The 21,197-nt window shown below is 49.7% G+C and overlaps 1 protein-coding gene across 2 annotated transcripts in view; it reads left to right on the top strand.

Annotated features, from left to right (window-relative positions):
- Positions 1-21,197, top strand: part of MCMDC2 (minichromosome maintenance domain containing 2) — a 125,504-nt gene that overhangs the window by 39,958 nt on the left and 64,349 nt on the right. Inside the window, exons 2-6 of one of the 2 annotated variants that reach the window (XM_075353212.1) lie at positions 10,360-10,490; positions 10,585-10,644; positions 16,578-16,773; positions 17,220-17,342; positions 17,416-17,523. In XM_075353212.1, coding sequence (XP_075209327.1) covers positions 10,360-10,490; positions 10,585-10,644; positions 16,578-16,773; positions 17,220-17,342; positions 17,416-17,523 — 618 coding nt within the window. Of the gene's footprint in view, positions 1-10,359; positions 10,491-10,584; positions 10,645-16,577; positions 16,774-17,219; positions 17,343-17,403; positions 17,524-21,197 lie in introns of both variants that reach the window. The other variant, XM_075353211.1, reaches the window with a different exon arrangement.

Below are 21,197 nucleotides of genomic sequence, written 5' to 3'. Positions count from 1 at the left end.
TGAGTATAGTGGTGACTAGAGTTGAGCGCGGTTCGTGGTTCGTGGTTCTCCAGTTCGCGGCTCGAGTGATTTTGGGGCATGTTCTAGATCGAACTAGAACTCGAGCTTTTTGCAAAAGCTCGATAGTTCTAGAAACGTTCGAGAACGGTTCTAGCAGCCAAAAAACAGCTAAATCCTAGCTTGGTTTCTGCTGTAATAGTGTAAGTCACTCTGTGAATCAAACTATTATCACATTTCAGTGTATAGTGTGCGTGAACAGCGCCTTCAGATCACTGCTGTTTCTATAATGGCGATCGCCATTTTTTTTTTTTTTTTCTAGTCTTCCTTCCCTAAGCGCGCGCGTCTTGTGGGGCGGGCCAGCATGTCAGCCAATCACAGACACACACACCTAAGTGGACTTTGAGCCAGAGAAGCAACGGCATGTGTGATAGGATCTGCATGTCACATGTCCCTGCATTATAAAACCGGACATTTTCTTCACGAACGCCATTATCTGCCTTCTGCGTCTTTGGTGTCAGACATCAGTGTCGCAGCTCCGTCCTCCTGAGTCCTATAGCCGATACAGCTGTATGCGCTGCATACACAGCGTTAGACAGCTTAGGGAGAGCACATTCTAGCAGTCCTTTTAAGGGCTCAAAGCGGCAGGGTCAGAGAGCCATAAGTGACAGGTCCTGCAAACAGCAACAGCGTCTGTGTAGCCCAGGTCAGGGATTTCCTCCCTGCATTTCACCATTAGGAGGGAATAGAAAGGCAGGCTTCCATTCCTCTACCCAGAGCACCACAATCCTGCCACTGTACCCTCTTGTCCTCTGCACACTCCAACTCATTCTAAGTAAGCCATTATACTAGCAAACATTCAGTGTACCTAGTGGCATCCTATACGTGGCTATTGGACTTTGCTATAGTCCCACTAATGCAAAGACATTTGCAGAGCACGTCTGCCTGCATTGCACACTACAACTTTTTTAAACTAAGCAATTTTACTAGCAAACACTCAGTGTACCTAGTGGCATCCTATACGTGGCTATTGGACTTTGCTATAGTCCCACTAGTGCCAAGACATTTGCAGAGCGCATCTGCCTGCGTTGCACACTCCAACTAATTATAACTAAGCCATTATACTAGCACACACTCAGTGTACCTAGTGGCATCCTATACGTGGCTATTGGACTTTGCTATAGTCCCACTAGTGCCAAGACATTTGCAGCACGTCTGCCTGCGTTGCACACTCCAACTAATTATAACTAAGCCATTATACTAGCACACACTCAGTGTACCTAGTGGCATCCTATACGTGGCTATTGGACTTTTCTATAGTCCCACTAGTGCCAAGACATTTGCAGCACGTCTGCCTGCGTTGCACACTCCAACTAATTATAACTAAGCCATTATACTAGCACACACTCAGTGTACCTAGTGGCATCCTATACGTGGCTATTGGACTTTGCTATAGTCCCACTAGTGCCAAGACATTTGCAGCACGTCTGCCTGCGTTGCACACTCCAACTAATTATAACTAAGCCATTATACTAGCACACACTCAGTGTACCTAGTGGCATCCTATACGTGGCTATTGGACTTTGCTATAGTCCCACTAGTGCCAAGACATTTGCAGCACGTCTGCCTGCGTTGCACACTCCAACTAATTATAACTAAGCCATTATACTAGCACACACTCAGTGTACCTAGTGGCATCCTATACGTGGCTATTGGACTTTGCTATAGTCCCACTAGTGCCAAGACATTTGCAGCACGTCTGCCTGCGTTGCACACTCCAACTAATTATAACTAAGCCATTATACTAGCACACACTCAGTGTACCTAGTGGCATCCTATACGTGGCTATTGGACTTTGCTATAGTCCCACTAGTGCCAAGACATTTGCAGCACGTCTGCCTGCGTTGCACACTCCAACTAATTATAACTAAGCCATTATACTAGCACACACTCAGTGTACCTAGTGGCATCCTATACGTGGCTATTGGACTTTGCTATAGTCCTACTAGTGCCAAGACATTTGCAGAGCGCATCTGCCTGCGTTGCACACTCCAACTAATTATAACTAAGCCATTATACTAGCACACACTCAGTGAACCTAGTGGCATCCTATACGTGGATATTGGACTTTGCTATAGTCCCACTAGTGCCAAGACATTTGCAGCACGTCTGCCTGCGTTGCACACTCCAACTAATTATAACTAAGCCATTATACTAGCACACACTCAGTGTACCTAGTGGCATCCTATACGTGGCTATTGGACTTTGCTATAGTCCCACTAGTGCCAAGACATTTGCAGCACGTCTGCCTGCGTTGCACACTCCAACTAATTATAACTAAGCCATTATACTAGCACACACTCAGTGTACCTAGTGGCATCCTATACGTGGCTATTGGACTTTGCTATAGTCCCACTAGTGCCAAGACATTTGCAGCACGTCTGCCTGCGTTGCACACTCCAACTAATTATAACTAAGCCATTATACTAGCACACACTCAGTGTACCTAGTGGCATCCTATACGTGGCTATTGGACTTTGCTATAGTCCCACTAGTGCCAAGACATTTGCAGCACGTCTGCCTGCGTTGCACACTCCAACTAATTATAACTAAGCCATTATACTAGCACACACTCAGTGTACCTAGTGGCATCCTATACGTGGCTATTGGACTTTGCTATAGTCCTACTAGTGCCAAGACATTTGCAGAGCGCATCTGCCTGCGTTGCACACTCCAACTAATTATAACTAAGCCATTATACTAGCACACACTCAGTGAACCTAGTGGCATCCTATACGTGGATATTGGACTTTGCTATAGTCCCACTAGTGCCAAGACATTTGCAGCACGTCTGCCTGCGTTGCACACTCCAACTAATTATAACTAAGCCATTATACTAGCACACACTCAGTGTACCTAGTGGCATCCTATACGTGGCTATTGGACTTTGCTATAGTCCCACTAGTGCCAAGACATTTGCAGCACGTCTGCCTGCGTTGCACACTCCAACGAATTATAACTAAGTTACATTGTCAGGGATATTTATTCTTTATTATTCTGCTGTTAATAAAGCTAGACCACCACTGCAATCTTCACCACCTCTCAATTTTTACTACCACATTTTCAGTCCACAATCTTGTCGCAATCAACATGAGTGGCAAAATGACAGATGCTGGTGGAAAGGGGAAGAGGCGTGGTGGAAAAGGCAAAAAAGGTTTTGTCAGTGGGGAAGGTGCCAAAGCTCCATTATCATCTGCTGAAGATAGACCATCTACTAGCAAAAAGTAAGATGTCTACTACTTATTGTGGACAATCCGATGTGCTCCCTTTTTTACGGACACGAACAAGAGGAACAAAGGTAGATGATGGGCAAAAAAGGAAAATGCTTGAATGGATCTCAAGTGGTCCAACAAGTGCCCTCTCAGCCACTTCAAGTACCGCATCCAAAAAACACCATTCCTCTGAGTTGTCATCCCAATCACACTTGATTTCTCCCAGCTCTGAAGTCTCCATCAGCCCTGCACAGTATGGTGGAACTGAGATGGCTGAGTCTGCAGAGCTGTTCAGTCACACTATAGCCTGGGAATCAGAGGTCTGCTCCCAAGCTACAGTGAGTACAGAACAGGAAATGGTCTGCAGTGATGCCCAGAACCTTTGTGACTCAGATTCAGGCCGTGAGGACCAAGTTTCTGAGCATAATGTTGACCCTTTGTCACAAACTGTAACACCTGTGGTTATAGACAATGAGGAACATACTGATGAAGATGAGACGCAGATACCCGATTGGGATGACAACTTAAATATTCGGTCAGGGCAAGAAGAGGCTCGGTCTGAGGGGGAGGGGAGTGCGAACACAACAATTGATGATGACGTTCTAGATCCCACCTACTGTCAACCCCCAGTCAGGCACTCGAGGAGGTCAACAGAGGCGGTGGAGGAGGATGCAACCGACGACGAAGTTACCTTGCGCCTTCCTGGACAGAGTCGGAGCACTGGTAGCACGTCTACAACTGCATCCTCAGCCACCACTCTGCCTATGAGCATTATTCGGGGTGGATCAACAGGTCGCATGGCCTCTAAGCCTTGCCTAGCCTGGGCCTTTTTTCACATCGAAAAAGATCGCCCAACTCATGTGATATGTAACATTTGTCATGATTCTGTTAGTAGAGGTCAAAACCTCAGCAGTTTGACAACTTCTTCCATGAATCGTCACATGAATAAATATCATAAGTCCCGGTGGGAAGCTCACCGTGCTGCAATGCCGGCTAGCGGAGCGAACCATCCACCGCCCGCCCCTTCCAGTGCATCCGCGCGCTCTTCATCTTCTAGGACTGTGGGGACAGCTGTCACACCTGTTTTTCCACGCAAAACTTCCACCACTGTAACAGCAACAGGCAGTTTGCTTGTAAGGTCGTCAGTTGGTTTGGAAGGGGAAACAAGTGAGTGTGTACAGCTCTCTCAGACATCGATAGCACCAACGTTGGATGAAGGCAACATCATGTCTCCGCCTGCACTTTCCTCACAAACCTGCATTTTTCCAGGGACACCCTACTCAACACCGTCTACACACAGCAGCCAGATCTCTGTCCCTCAGATGTGGTCAAATAAAAGGCCACTTCCTCCGACCCATGACAAAGCTAAGAGGTTGACTCTATCCCTCTGTAAGCTGTTGGCTACCGAAATGCTGCCTTTCCGCCTAGTGGACACACAGGATTTTAGAGACCTTATGTCTGTCGCTGTGCCCCAGTACCAGATGCCTAGTCGCCACTACTTCTCTAAGAAAGGTGTGCCCGCGCTACACCAGCATGTCGCACACAACATCACCGCTTCCTTGAGAAACTCTGTGTGTGAACGGGTGCATTTCACCACCGATACTTGGACCAGTAAGCATGGACAGGGACGTTACATGTCGCTGACTGGGCACTGGGTAACTATGGTGATAGATGGTGAAGGGTCTGCTGCACAAGTCTTGCCGTCCCCACGACTTGTGTGTCAATCCTCTGTCTGTCCAAGTTCCGCCACAGCTTCTGCATCCTCCACCTCATCTGGGTCCTCCACCTCCGCCCCAAGCCTGCCTGGTCAGGCCACCAGCGTTCTCACTGCGCAGAAGGAATCACGCACGCCTCTTTACTATGCTGGCAGCCGAGCGCAACGGCATCAGGCGGTCTTTAGCTTGACATGTCTTGGTAATAAGAGTCACACAGCTGAGGAGTTGTGGTCAGCTCTGCGGTCCGAGTTTAATAAATGGTTGTCTCCACTCAACCTGCAGCCTGGTAAGGCCGTGTGCGACAATGCTGCAAACCTGGGTGCGGCCCTTCGCCTGGGCAAGGTGACACACGTACCTTGTATGGCTCACGTGTTGAACCTTGTCGTGCAGCAATTTTTAACACACTATCCCGGCCTAGATGGCCTTCTGAACAGGGCACGAAAACTGTCTGCTCACTTCCGGCGTTCAAGCGCCGCAGCTGAGCGACTTGCATCGCTACAGAAGTCTTTCGGCCTGCCGGTTCATCGCCTGAAATGCGATGTGGCGACACGCTGGAATTCAACTCTCCACATGTTACAGCGACTGTGGCAGCACCGCAGAGCCCTGGTGCAATACGTCATGACGTATAGCCTGGGCCAACGAGATGCAGAGGTGGGGCAGATCACCCTGATGGAGTGGTCTCAGATCAAGGACCTATGCACCCTTCTGCACAGTTTCGACATGGCGACGAATATGTTTAGCTCTGACAATGCCATTATCAGCATGACGATTCCAGTCATTTACATGCTGGAGCACACGCTAAACACTATTCGGAGTCAGGGGGTGGGACAACATGAAGGGGAGGAACTACAGGAGGATTCATATGTGCAAGGGACAACAACATCACCAAGGTCCAGACGTTCATCATCACCAACGCAGCAGGCATGGGACCATGGGGAACAGGGATCGACAAGGGCGCATAGTAGCAGGCGAAATGTTGAGCAAGGTGCAGGAGAACATGAAGAAATGGAGGACGAACTGTCCATGGACATGGAAGACTCAGCGGATGAGGGAGACCTTGGTCAAATTTCAGTTGAAAGAGGTTGGGGGGAGATGTCAGAGGAAGAAAGAACGGGTAGCACCTCTATGCCACAAACACAGCGTGGACTTGGTCCGCATGGCTGCGCAAGACACATGAGTGCCTTTTTGTTGCACTACCTCCAACATGACAGTCGTATTGTCAAAATTAGAAGTGATGATGACTACTGGATTGCCACACTATTAGATCCCCGGTACAAGTCCAAATTTTGTGACATAATTCCAGCCATAGAAAGGGACGCACGTATGCAGGAGTATCAGCAGAAGCTGTTACTCGATCTTAGCTCGGCTTTTCCACCAAACAACCGTGCAGGTGCAGGGAGGGAATCTCCCAGTTGTAACTTGACAAACATGGGACGGTCTCGTCATCTTCACCAGTCTACCCGTACCAGTAGGACCGTATCTGGTGCCGGTAACAGCAATTTTATGGAATCTTTTCATAATTTTTTTAGACCCTCTTTTGCAAGGCCACCAGAGACAACAAGTCTGACACATACTCAACGGCTGGAGAGGATGATACAGGAGTATCTCCAAATGAACATCGATGCCATGACTGTGCAACTGGAGCCTTGCTCCTTTTGGGCTTCAAACATAGAAAAATGGCCAGAGCTCTCCAGTTACGCCTTGGAGATTTTGTCGTGTCCAGCTGCCAGCGTTGTCTCTGAACGTGTATTCAGTGCTGCTGGGTGTGTGCTGACAGATAAGCGCACGCGTCTGTCCAGTGATAATGTGGACAGACTGACGTTCATCAAAATGAACAAGTCATGGATCCAGAAGGAATTTACTACCCCTGTGTCATCCTGGGGAGAGTAAATGCTTGTGGATTTGGAATGTGCTTGATGCAAATCAAAACATCCTGTTTGCAACTAGGGCCCAAGTGCTGCCACTGATGGGGTGGGTGTCTGTGTGGCCCAATTTTTGGAAAAAAGGGAGACTCCGCTTGGAGTAACCCTTGCTTACATTGTTTTTAAAAGAAGCCAAGATGAACAAGTCATGGGTCAGCAAAGACTTTGCTACCTACCCCGGTGTCATCCTGGGGACGGTTAATTATGGGGTATTTTTGAATGTGATTGATGCAAATCAAAACATCCTGTTTGCAACTAGGGCCCAAGTGCTGCCACTGATGGGGTGGGTGTCTGTGTGGCCCAATTTTTGGAAAAAAAGGGAGACTCCGCTTGGAGTAACCCTTGCTTGATGTGTTTTTAAAAGAAGCCAAGATGAACAGAGCTGGGATCAGGAAAGACTTTGCTACCTACCCCGGTGTCATCCTGGGGACGGATAAGAATGGCGTATTTTTGAATGTGCTTGATGCAAATCAAAACATCCTGTTTGCAACTAGGGCCCAAGTGCTGCCACTGATGGGGTGGGTGTCTGTGTGGCCCAATTTTTGGAAAAAAAGGGAGACTCCGCTTGGAGTAACCCTTGCTTGATGTGTTTTTAAAAGAAGCCAAGATGAACAGAGCTGGGATCAGCAAAGACTTTGCTACCTACCCCGGTGTCATCCTGGGGACGGATAAGAATGGCGTATTTTTGAATGTGCTTGATGCAAATCAAAACATCCTGTTTGCAACTAGGGCCCAAGTGCTGCCACTGATGGGGTGGGTGTCTGTGTGGCCCAATTTTTGGAAAAAAAGGGAGACTCCGCTTGGAGTAACCCTTGCTTGATGTGTTTTTAAAAGAAGCCAAGATGAACAGAGCTGGGATCAGCAAAGACTTTGCTACCTACCCCGGTGTCATCCTGGGGACGGATAAGAATGGCGTATTTTTGAATGTGCTTGATGCAAATCAAAACATCCTGTTTGCAACTAGGGCCCAAGTGCTGCCACTGATGGGGTGGGTGTCTGTGTGGCCCAATTTTTGGAAAAAAAGGGAGACTCCGCTTGGAGTAACCCTTGCTTGATGTGTTTTTAAAAGAAGCCAAGATGAACAGAGCTGGGATCAGGAAAGACTTTGCTACCTACCCCGGTGTCATCCTGGGGACGGATAAGAATGGCGTATTTTTGAATGTGCTTGATGCAAATCAAAACATCCTGTTTGCAACTAGGGCCCAAGTGCTGCCACTGATGGGGTGGGTGTCTGTGTGGCCCAATTTTTGGAAAAAAAGGGAGACTCCGCTTGGAGTAACCCTTGCTTGATGTGTTTTTAAAAGAAGCCAAGATGAACAGAGCTGGGATCAGCAAAGACTTTGCTACCTACCCCGGTGTCATCCTGGGGACGGATAAGAATGGCGTATTTTTGAATGTGCTTGATGCAAATCAAAACATCCTGTTTGCAACTAGGGCCCAAGTGCTGCCACTGATGGGGTGGGTGTCTGTGTGGCCCAATTTTTGGAAAAAAAGGGAGACTCCGCTTGGAGTAACCCTTGCTTGATGTGTTTTTAAAAGAAGCCAAGATGAACAGAGCTGGGATCAGGAAAGACTTTGCTACCTACCCCGGTGTCATCCTGGGGACGGATAAGAATGGCGTATTTTTGAATGTGCTTGATGCAAATCAAAACATCCTGTTTGCAACTAGGGCCCAAGTGCTGCCACTGATGGGGTGGGTGTCTGTGTGGCCCAATTTTTGGAAAAAAGGGAGACTCCGCTTGGAGTAACCCTTGCTTACATTGTTTTTAAAAGAAGCCAAGATGAACAAGTCATGGGTCAGCAAAGACTTTGCTACCTACCCCGGTGTCATCCTGGGGATGGATAAGAATGGCGTATTTTTGAATGTGCTTGATGCAAATGTAGCTGTGAAGTGTACAACTGGGGCACAACTGCTGCCACTGAAGGGGTGGGTGTGTGTGTGGCCCAATTTTTGGAAAAAATGGAGACTCCGCTTGGAGTCACCTTGCGGTGTTTTACATGATTTTAGAAGGGCGTGCCATGCCTATATCTGTGTGTCCTCCTCTTTTTCCTTGTCCAGCTGTTTTGTTTTCGCATGAGTATATGTCCTTGTCACTTTCCAATGTGTTTGAGTTGTTTGTCACCTTTAGGACACCTTTGAGGGTGTTTTCTAGGTGTTTTTCTGTGTTTGTGATTGCCTGCCATTGTTTCCTATGCAGTTCGAGTTCGGTTCGTCGAACGTTCGACGAACCGAACTCGAACGGGAGGTCCGTTCGGCGAACCAACCTCGAGCCGAACCGCGACCGGTTCGCTCATCTCTAGTGGTGACCAACGGCCATAATACTATATGCATGACTATAAGGTATGAATTATACTATATGGACGACTATGGTGTGCATTACATTATATAGAAGGCAATGTGGGGTCCATTATACTCTATGGAGGACTATATGGGGTACATTATACTATATGGAGGTCTATGGGATGAATTATACTATAAGAGGACTATGTGGGGCCTATTTACTATACTATAAGGAGATTTATGTGGCCCCTGTTATACTATATGGAGGGCTATGAGGGGTGCATTATACTATATGGAAGGCAATGTGGAGCCTATTATACTATATGGAGAACTATAGGGTCCATTATAATACTACGTGGAAGACAATGTGGAGCCAATTATACTATATGTCGGACGATGAGGGGTGCATAATACTATGTGTAGGATTATGTGGGGCATATTATACTGTATGGAAGGCTATGTGGGGGCCATTATAATTTTAAAGGCTATGTGGGTGTCATTATAATATTTGGAGGCCTATGAGGGAGCTATTGTTCTTTAAGGATGACTATTGAGGGCCATGATATTGTATGCAAGCAATTATACAATTTGAAGGTTTGTGCGGGTTCCATCATAATGTGCAAAGGGCTATATGGGGGCCATTATACTGTTTGGAGGACTACTGGTGCCATTTTACTGTGGGATGCGTTGTGGGGGCCATTATACTATATGTAGGACCATTAAACTGCATGGAGGGCTCTGTGGGGGATCATGCTGTTTTGAGATCACAAGATCACAATACTTTGCGAAGGTAGTTGAGGATGGGGGGTACAGTAGGGTCACCATATTGTGCAGTTGGACAGTACTGTGGAGGAATTCACTGTGGGGGCTCATACAGTGTTTTGGGGGCACTTTTGTTGGCATCACACATTATGGGTGCAATAAAAGAGGAATCTAGTGGATTAAATAGAAGGAAAATTACTTTGGGAAATTTCTGAGATATGTCCTTATGTGACATAGTCCCTGTCTCAACCAGAACCTGGAAGTGGCCTTTTCCTTCTTTTCAGTGGGGTCTCCCACCCTCTAGCATACAACTGATGGGGGAAAGTTGTTGTCTTCCCCTTTGGATCAATACATTAGCTAAACACTTGACAGACATTTTTATTCTTTGTAACTTGCTTGTTTCTCTGCAGAGTCAAGTCAGAGTTATGCTGTCTATCGATTTGTAATCTCTGTGAACCCCATAGACATCACTGAGCTGAATGCTACTCTTGGAAATTACATATTACATGAGCCGGTGAAAGCTGCTAAGATCTTCCAATCGGTATGTTTTACAAATCTAAAAATCTTCAGATGTTTTATATTGTCACTTTTGCGTCACATGAGTTATTCAGGTTATAATCTTCTTTGTATTGTAGGTGTGTGGTGCTGCAATAAGAACTCTTTCCCTGATTGAAGAATACCAGGCTGAGGTTCAGGTATGGGTATTACCCTAGGCCAGTGATGGCGAACCTATGGCACGCGTGCCACCAGGGGCACGCTGAGCCCATTCTGTTGGCACGCGTGCTGTCGCCCGATGCTGCAGCTTTGGTCTGCTAGTGCAGTCGCGCCGGCAGATCAAATCTGTGTTGGAGCGGAGGAGACATTTCTCCTCCGCTCTGACATTCCTCCTCCCCCAGGCTGCAGTGGGTTGCCTAGGAGACGGAGGAGCGTCAGAGAGCAGCGCCAGCGCCGTCTGCTGGCCGCGTGGGAACTGAGGACCCAGCAGCGCGCAGCGGGAGAGCGTGTGCAGGTAAGTTGTGTGTTGCTTTTTTTTTTTTTATAACTCGTGTGCGGCAGCGCTAGCATGGGGTGGGAGAGGGGGGAACGCACATGGCAGCGTGGGGTGGGAGAGGGGGAACGCACATGGCAGCGTGGGGTGGGAGAGGGGGAACGCACATGGCAGCGTGGGGTGGGAGAGGGGGAACGCACATGGCAGCGTGGGGTGGGAGAGGGGGAACGCACATGGCAGCGTGGGGTGGGAGAGGGGGAACGCACATGGCAGCGTGGGGTGGGAGACTGGGAACGCACATGGCAGCGTGGGGTGGGAGAGGGGAAACGCACATGGCAGCGTGGGGTGGGAGAGGGGGAACGCACATGGCAGCGTGGGGTGGGAGAGGGGGAACGCACATGGCAGCGTGGGGTGGGAGAGGGGGAACGCACATGGCAGCGTGGGGTGGGAGAGGGGGAACGCACATGGCAGCGTGGGGTGGGAGAGGGGGAACGCACATGGCAGCGTGGGGTGGGAGAGGGGGAACGCACATGGCAGCGTGGGGTGGGAGAGGGGGAACGCACATGCCAGCGTGGGGTGGAAGAAGGGGAACGCACATGGCAGCGTGGGGTGGGAGAGGGGGAACGCACATGGCAGCGTGGGGTGGGAGAGGGGGAACGCACATGGCTGCGTGGGGTGGGAGAGGGGGAACGCACATGGCTGCGTGGGGTGGGAGAGGGGGAACGCACATGGCAGCGTGGGGTGGGAGAGGGGGAACGCACATGGCAGCGTGGGGTGGGAGAGGGGGAACGCACATGCTAGCGTGGGGTGGGAGAGGGGGAACGCACATGGCAGCGTGGGGTGGGAGAGGGGGAACGCACATGGCAGCGTGGGGGTGGGGGAACGCACATGGCAGCGTGGGGGTGGGGGAACGCACATGGCAGCGTGGGGTGGGAGAGGGGGAACGCACATGGCAGCGTGGGGTGGGGGAACGCACATGGCAGCGTGGGGGTGGGGGAACGCACATGGCAGCGTGGGGGTGGGGGAACGCACTTGGCAGCGTGGGGGTGGGGGAACGCACATGGCAGCGTGGGGGTGGGGGAACGCACATGGCAGCGTGGGGGTGGGGGAACGCACATGCCAGGGTGGAGGTGGGGGAATGCACATGGCAGCGTGGGGTGGGGGTGGGGGAATGCACATGGCAGGGTGGGGGAACGCTCATGCCAGCGTGTGGTGGGGGTGGGGGGAACGCACATGCCAGCATGGGGTGGGAGAAGGAGAACGCACATGCCAGCATGGGGTGGGAGGAGAACGCACATGCCAGCATGGGGTGGGAGAGGGGGAACGCACATGCCAGCATGGGGTGGGAGAGGGGGAACGCACATGCCAGCATGGGAGGGGGAACATGCATGCCAGCATGGGGGGGTGACATGCATGCCAGCATGGGGGGGATGACATGCATGCCAATATGGGGGGGGATGACATGCATGCCAGGATGGGGGGGAAACATGCATGCCAGGATGGAGGAAACATGCATGCCAGGATGGAGGAAATATGCATGGCAGGATGGGGAAAACATGCATGGCAGGATGGAGGAAACATGCATGCCAGGATGGGAAAACATGCATGCCAGGATGGAGGAAACATGCATGTCAGGATGGAGGAAACATGCATGCCAGGATGGAGGAAACATGCATGCCAGGATGGAGGAAACATGCATGTCAGGATGGAGGAAACATGCATGCCAGGATGGAGGAAATGTGTCGCCCGGGGACCAGGGGTTACTCAGATCTGGGCCACGGGGTCACTTCTGTGGGTATCACGGTGGCGTGACCCGGTCTGTGATCCCAGGCTCCACAGTAAAAGGGGTTTTGTTAAGGGAGATTGTCCGTGACGCCACCCACGGTTGTGGTGATTTGTTGACACCACCGCTGCTCTTTATGGGGATCCCGGGAGCGGTGACAGGGAGCAGCTTGGTTGTTATATCTCCCCTCCGTGGGTAGGGGGTTGGTTGTCCCGGGGCCCGGTGATGGGGTAAGCAGGGAGCAGGGCGCAGTGCTGCGGTGCGGTGCCTGAGGGCACAGGCGTACTCACAAGTAGTTCACACAGAGTCACTGGTAACTAGGAATTGCCGGTGTCCGCAGCCTTTGGTACGGGGGTGTTAGTGTCCCACACACGGTGCAGCAGCCCTTGTTGTTCTTTCCCTGCAGCCAGGTGCCTCTCTCTCCACTCTCTTCCTCTTTCTCCTCAGCCGGGAATAAGGAATACACTCCCCTGCAGTGATCCGGGTCACCCAGGTACCGGGGGGCCACTACCCTGCCCGGCTACCTCTGGCCCCTTCCTCACTCGCAGCCTGTCCCGGCCCTCTCGGAGCACGCTTCACTTTCAGCCTGGGAGCTACAACTCCAGACTCCTCTTCTGTCTGCCTCTCCTTACACTCTGCTCCAGCCCCTCCCCTCTGCTCTGCTTTTCTCTTAGGGTACCTTCACACTTAGCGATGCAGCAGCGATCCGACCAGCGATCTGACCTGGTCAGGATCGCTGCTGCATCGCTACATGGTCGCTGGTGAGCTGTCAAACAGGCAGATCTCACCAGCGACCACTGAACAGCCCCCAGCCAGCAGCGACGTGCAAGCGCCGCTGCGCTTGCACGGAGCCGCCGACTGGAAGCTGCGGAGACTGGTAACTAAGGTAAACATCGGGTATGGTTACCCGATGTTTACATTAGTTACCAGCGCTGTGTGCAGAGAGCAGGGAGCCGCGCACACTGAGCGCTGGCTCCTTGCTCTCCTAGCTGCTGTACACATCGGGTTAATTAACCCGATGTGTAATGCAGCTACATGTGCAGAGAGCAAGGAGCCGCGCACACTGCTTAGCGCTGGCTCCTTGCTCTCCTAGCTGCTATACACATCGGGTTAATTAACCCGATGTGTACAGCAGCTACATGTGCAGAGAGCCGGAGCCGGCAGCACAGGCAGCGTGAGAGCTGCGGAGGCTGGTAACTAAGGTAAATATCGGGTAACCACCTTGGTTACCCGATGTTTATCTTGGATACAGCTTACCTCAGCTGTCAGACGCCGGCTCCTGCTCCCTGCTCGCTTCATTTGTCGCTCTCTTGCTGTCACACACAGCGATCTGTGTGTCACAGCAGGAGAGCGGCTTTGAAGAAAACGAACCAGGGCTGTGTGTAACGAGCAGCGATCTCGCAGCAGGGGCCAGATCGCTGCTCAGTGTCACACACAGCGAGATCGCTAATGAGGTCACTGCTGCGTCACAAAAAGCGTGACTCAGCAGCGATCTCGGCAGCGAGCTCGCTGTGTGTGAAGCACCCCTTACCCTGGGGGCTGTGGTTTGTCCTGCTGCATCGGTGTGGGATCAGATTACCAAGGAGGATTAACTCTTTCTGTGACAACCTGGCTTTGCCAGGGCGTCACAGAAACATGCATGCCAGGATGGAGGAAACATGCATGCCAGGATGGTGAAAACATGCATGGCAGGATGGAGGAAACATGCATGCCAGGATGGGAAAACATGCATGGCAGGATGGAGGAAACATGCATGACAGGATGGAGGAAACATGCATGCCAGGATGGAGGAAACATGCATGCCAGGATGGAGGAAACATGCATGCCAGGATGGGAAAAACATGCATGCCAGGATGGAGGAAACATTCATGCCAGGATGGAGAAAACATGCATGCCAGGATGGAGGAAACATGCATGCCAGGATGGGAAAAACATGCATGTCAGGATGGAGGAAACATGCATGTCAGGATGGAGGAAACATGCATGCCAGGATGGAGGAAACATGCATGTCAATATAGAGGAAACATGCATGCCAGGATGGAGGAAAACATGCATGCCAGGATGGAGGAAACATTCATGCCAGGATGGAGAAAACATGCATGCCAGGATGGAGGAAACATGCATGCCAGGATGGGAAAAACATGCATGTCAGGATGGAGGAAACATGCATGTCAGGATGGAGGAAACATGCATGCCAGGATGGAGGAAACATGCATGTCAAGATGGAGGAAACATGCATGCCAGGATGGAGGAAACATGCATGCCAGGATGGAGGAAACATGCATGCCAGGATGGAGGAAAACATGCATGCCAGGATGGAGGAAACATGCATGCCAGGATGGAGGAAACATGCATGCCAGGATGGAGGAAAACATGCATGCCAGGATGGACGAAACATGCATGCCAGGATGGGAAAAACATGCATGCCAGGATGGAGGAAACATGCATGTCAGGATGGAGGAAACATGCATGCCAGGATGGAGGAAACATGCATGCCAGGATGGGAAAAACATGCATGCCAGGATGGAGAAAACATGCATGCCAGGATGGAGGAAACATGCATGCCAGGATGGGAAAAACATGCATGTCAGGATGGAGGAAACATGCATGCCAGGATGGAGGAAACATGCATGCCAGGATGGAGGAAAACATGCATGGCAGGATGGAGGAAAACATGCATGGCAGGATGGAGGAAGCATGCATGCCAGGATGGAGGAAACATGCATGCCAGGATGGAGGAAACATGCCACGATAGGGTACATTTACCAGGAAGGGGTACATTTACCTGGATGGGGTAAATTAACCAGGATTGGGAACATTTACCAGGAATGGGGTAAATGCCGGGATGGGGGAACATTTACAAGGATGGGCAATATGTCAGGATGGGGTACATTTACCAGCATGGGGGAACATGCAAGAATGGGTAACATTTACCAGGATGGAGGACATTTACGAGGATGGGGCCATGATGGGGACAAATATACCAGAATGTAGGAAATCTATATCAGGATGGGGGACATGTTTACCAGGAAGTGGCCGAGGAAGGGGGACAGAACTACACAATGAAAGGGGAGGGGAGCCACTTGTACATCTTTATGGGATTTCGAGATGTTCAGACTTTGAAATGTAGATGTGGATTACAGGGTGAAATCTGATTGCATTCCAGGCTAAAATCTCTGTCTAATATGCTGCAATTTTTTTCCAGAAAGATCAATCCAACTGCTGTGTCTGGAAAGGGCAGGGGTTCAGCTTCAATGTGTGGTAAGCATGCATGAGCGTGATGCCCCCTGCTGAGGAGAAGACGGCAAAGGTAAGATTAAAATCAATTCTTTATATAATAGGATTGGTTGGCACTTCGGAAAAAAAATTGGATTTAGGGCTACAGTCTGTAAAAGGTTCGCCATGACTGCCCTAGGCATACATTGTTAAGACATTTTCCTTTTCACATTGATTGTATAAAAATAGTGCAAAATGTTCTTATGCAAATAAAACCTAAAATTGTGTGTCTTTTTAAGTTGTAATTATTTAGAAAGAAATCAGAGGCAATAATAATTTGGTCCATGATTTTTTTCTGATACACCCAATAATGATTCAACTCTTTAGTCAAGAATAATGTTCACTTTTTGCTCCACATACATTATTATACTTAATGGATACCTAAGCTGCAATGCCCTGTATATGAGGTACGAGACTAATCAGGAGAACTATACTACATTTCTAATTGGAGGTATTTGCTAATATTATTATTATTATTATTATTATTATTATTATTATTATTACACCTACTACATATTGGGATAGGATTTTGGAGCTGGTAATATCCCTTTAAAACTTTTCTTCATTACTTTATTTTTTAGATAAATGTCATTTTGAAGGTGACACATCTACCAGACCTCCCTGGTTATCACTTAAGCCTCAGTGAGTTCCCCTTGGACTATACATCCCAAAGACTTTATATGATGGAAGGAACAGTCATAGCCGTGTCTACAGTCAATAAATATACTCAAGGAGCTCGCTTTTTGTGCTCAGATATGCAGTGCCCCTTGTCTAGAGGTAAAAACGCTCTTGTTCATAATTTCTGAATTTCTTTTTATACTTCATATTTCATTACATTCCTGTCTGACTCAAACACCATCATGTTCATTATCCTGTTCCATGTGTTTCATGTTGTCGGTAGAGTAAGGCCCAGTACCCACGCTATGTAGTTTTGACGCGCATTTTCAGAAATCTGCATGTCCATTGTGAAGCCAGCAAAGTCTATGAGAATTCAGAAGTGCTGTGCCCACGTTGCTTATTTTTCCCTTGCGTATTTGGTGCAGATTTGGTGCAGAAAAAAAGAAAGCTGAACCTAATACGCAAGGGAAAAATACTCAGCACAGCACTTCTGAATTCTTATAGACTTTGCTGGCGTCAAAATCCGTGTCAAAATCCGTAGCATGGGCACAGGGCCTTACAGTGGCACATTTATTAGGTTATTATGTACTTTTTCTCTACTTCAGATTTCCGGTACATACGTATCCACACACCGGGGGCCACAGAGTCTGCAACAGTGAGACAAGACTTTTTTTGTGACTTATGTACATCACCTTTAAAAGAAGACGTGAAATACAGAGTTCTAAGTGGTACGTGATATAAGAGCTTTATTTGTTGACAACAACAAAGTAAATACTGTAACCTTTATAGATGTCTTGTCAGATAAACAGGTTATTGAATTAATCGATTCAAAGGCCCTGGGCGTTTTCCAAGGACAGTGGGCGACACATCAGAATTACCGCTTCCAGTCATATGCTGTGTTTCTCAGAGGTACAACTTTCGCTTATATTGCATGTACATAAATATAGAGTGAGAACAGTAAATTGCAATTTTCAGTCAATTGCCGAGCATTCATTAGGTGGAAACTGTCGCCATTGCATGCTTTTTTCTGAAATTTCTGATGTGATATTTGTATAGCAGTGCTGCTATGTGTGAACATATTCTTATTTATTGCAAAGTGCACACTCTAATGAGAATCTGTCATCATAAACCAGGTTAAAAACCACTGTCGGCATGCTAAAAGATTTTTAAAATTTTATACCCCCTTCTCAAATTGCTGCTTATAAGGAGGGAAAGATTGAAATGATAAAACTTTTAGACATTGCTTTTACTAGTCATTTGGGCTGTGCGGAGGAAGGGGACTAGTTACAGTCTTCTGGCAAACACCCAGGCATTTTTTTCCTGAGTGTCGTCTCTCTCATAGCTCTGCAGAGCAGGATGTCAATCAGTGAAAAGAGGGTGTGCTAACTACCATCTTTCCCTGAAAATAAGACAGAGTCTTATATTATTTTTTGCTCTGAAAGATTGCATAGGGATTATTTTCAAATGATGTCTTATATTTTACCATGAACAACAATCCACATTTATTCTTGAACAAAAAAACCAACATATATTCAAATATAATCATGTCATCACATTCTGGAACATCAACATTTTGTGTTAAACCGATTACTGGTTCAGATGCACATTTTTTTTTATCTGATTTGCTATTCTCATGGTGCAGAACCAGTCCTATAGAGCAGAGGTTCCCAACTCCAGTCCTCAAGGCAAACAGTGCATGTTTTCAGGATTTCTTTAGCATTGCATGGGTGTTGGATTCAGCACCTTTGCAGGTGATTAAATTATCACCTGTGCAATACTAAGGAAATCCTGAAAACATGCACTGTTGGTGTGCCTTGAGGACTGGAGTTGGAAACCTCTGCTATAGAGGGAGGTACATACCATATTTACAAAGGTTTAAATTACCTGCTTATATGTATTATTCTGTATTATGTACTGTTAAGTTTACCCCCAAAAGAATCTCACTTACTAGACAATTAGGCTATGTGCGCACGTTGCGTAAATACATGCAGTTACGCTGCGCTTTGTAGCGCAGCGTAACTGCATGCGTCCTGCGTCCCCTGCACAGTCTATGGAGATTGTGCAGGGGCCGTGCGCACGTGACGTCTTAGAGCGCAGCACTTCGGCTGCTGCCCGAAGCGCTGCGTTCTAAGAAGTGACATGTCACTTCTTCCGTGCGCTTTGCCGGCAGCTCCTGCTCTGTCTATGGCAGGAGCTGCAGGCAGAGCGCATGGAATCGGCTTTTTTTTTTTTCTCTACGGAAATTTCTTTGTCGCTCCATTGGGAGACCCAGACAATTGGGTGTATAGCTTCTGCCTCCGGAGGCCACACAAAGTATTACACTTTAAAAAGTGTAACCCCTCCCCTCTGCCTATACACCCTCCCGTGGATCACGGGCTCCTCAGTTTTATGCTTTGCGTGGAAGGAGGCACACATCCACTCATGCATTCTCATATTCGTTATGTCGGTTGGAAGAAAAGAGGGCCCCCACGGGGCCCCCGGCATGTTCCCTTCTCACCCCACTACGTCGGCGGTGTTGTTAAGGTTGAAGTACCCATTGCGGGTACAAAGGCTGGAGCCACATGCCGTCTCCTTCACCATCCCTTAGCGGCTCTGGGAGAAGTGGGATCCTAAGCGGTCATCCATTTACTGGGACCGTGCTCCCTCCGCAGCCCCTGTGGGAACCTGCCGGACCGGAGCCTAATCAACCTCAGGGACCGGGCCCTGCAACTCAAAGGTACTCTGTGTCCCCATTGGGGACTGTGCAGGAGCGCACCTTCTTCCCGAAAACCGCGGCAGCTGCTGAATTGAGAAGGCCGGTGGACTTCCGCGCCGACCGTGCCTGCTTGTCGGGCGCGGTCTCAAATTTAGTCCCCGGCTTCATCGCGGCCTAGTCGCAAAAATCCCGCCCCCGGGTCTGCCTGTCAGGGGTAAGGGCGGGATTACCGACCTGACGTCGGATGTGAGGGCTGGAGCATCCTGCATGTTTTCCTCCCCCCTCACTGATCACTGTGGGGACCCCAGATTCCCGCACTTTCCTGGCGCCGCCCACGGCTCCACTCCTCCCCTGAGAGCTCCGGCAGCCATTTTTTTGGGCATTCTGCCGGTGGAGGATTCTCAGTGAACAGCTCTGCAGCTCCGGGGGACCTAAGGCAGGGAATCTGGAGGACACACTTCGCTTGTTAGCGGTTGGTAAGCCACACCGGTCACCTGGTGCTGGTCCCCCTAGGGTGCCGGAATAGATACGTATATATATATATATATATATATATCTGTTCGGTCGGGCTGTATACCCCTTGTTTCCCATATACCCTCAGTGATCACTCTCCTAGGAGACAACAGCATGTCGTCCACAAGGAGCAAAGCTGTTAAGGCACAGGGTTTTTTTTGCGGCCTGTACCTCTTGTGGGGCTGTTACCTGCGGGTTCCACCTACCCTCACTGTGAGCAATGCTCGACCCCTGTTTCACTTGCTCAGCCGGAGCCTCGGTCACTAGTGGGCCCCTCGGCTCATGTAGACCCCCCTGCTCCCCCTGTCCAGGCGGCAGGGACAGAGTTCACCTCTTTTGCTGAGAAACTCTCTGAGTCACTTTCACAATCCATGGCTCAGTCTATGGACAAAAGGTCTGCCAAGCTGCTAGAAGCTTTGCAGTCCAGACCGGTCCTTTCACAGGCCCCGGCCCCTGTTGGCTCGTCGCCTTCAGGCCCCTCTCGGTCCGCGCCGCAGCGCGCTCCCAGGTTGGCCCCTAGGTCTCAGGTGGAGGACTCCTGCCCGGACCACAGTCCTAGACCGGCTAAGCGGGCTCGCTGGGAATCTTCCCCGACTTCTTCACGCTGCTCGGGTTCCCAGCTTGAGGGCTCTCTGGAGGACGAGGCGGACGTCGCAGCTCAGGGCTCTGACCCTGACGTCGCCCTTAACCTTGATACACCTGAAGGGGACGCCTTAGTGAATGATCTTATCTCATCCATCAACCAGGTGTTGGATCTCTCTCCCCCGCCTCCTACTGTAGAGGAGTCGGCGTCTCAGCAGGAGAAACACCAGTTTCGGTTCCCCAAACGTACACGCAGTGCGTTTTTCGATCACTCTAACTTCAGAGACGCTGTCCAGAAGCCCAGAGCGGTCCCGGACAAGCGCTTTACTAAGCGCCTCACTGACACGCGTTACCCCTTCCCATCTGAAGTCGTTAAGGGTTGGGCTCACTGTCCCAAGGTGGATCCTCCAGTCTCAAGATTGGCGGCTAGATCCGTGGTATCGGTTGCAGATGGCTCATCGCTAAAGGATGCCACTTACAGGCAGAGAGAGCTCCTGGTGAAGTCCATCTATGAGGCCACGGGCGCGTCTTTTGCCCCGGCCTTTGCAGCCGTGTGGGCACTCCAAGCTATCTCGGCTTGTCTGGCTGAGATTAATGCTGTCACACGTAATTCTGCTCCGCAAGTTGCGTCTTTGACCTCTCAAGCGTCAGCCTTTTCATCCTACGCCATGAACGCAGTCCTGGACTCTGCTAGCCGTACAGCTGTAGCATCCGCTAACTCTGTGGCAGTCCGCAGGGCCATGTGGCTGCGCGAACGGAAGGCAGACTCGGCCTCCAAGAGGTTCTTAACCGG

Source organism: Anomaloglossus baeobatrachus, chromosome 6, assembly GCF_048569485.1.
Source record: "Anomaloglossus baeobatrachus isolate aAnoBae1 chromosome 6, aAnoBae1.hap1, whole genome shotgun sequence".
Classification (NCBI taxonomy): Eukaryota; Metazoa; Chordata; class Amphibia; order Anura; family Aromobatidae; genus Anomaloglossus; species Anomaloglossus baeobatrachus.
Note: the sequence above shows the minus strand (reverse complement) of the source record. Positions and strands in the feature narration are given on the sequence as shown.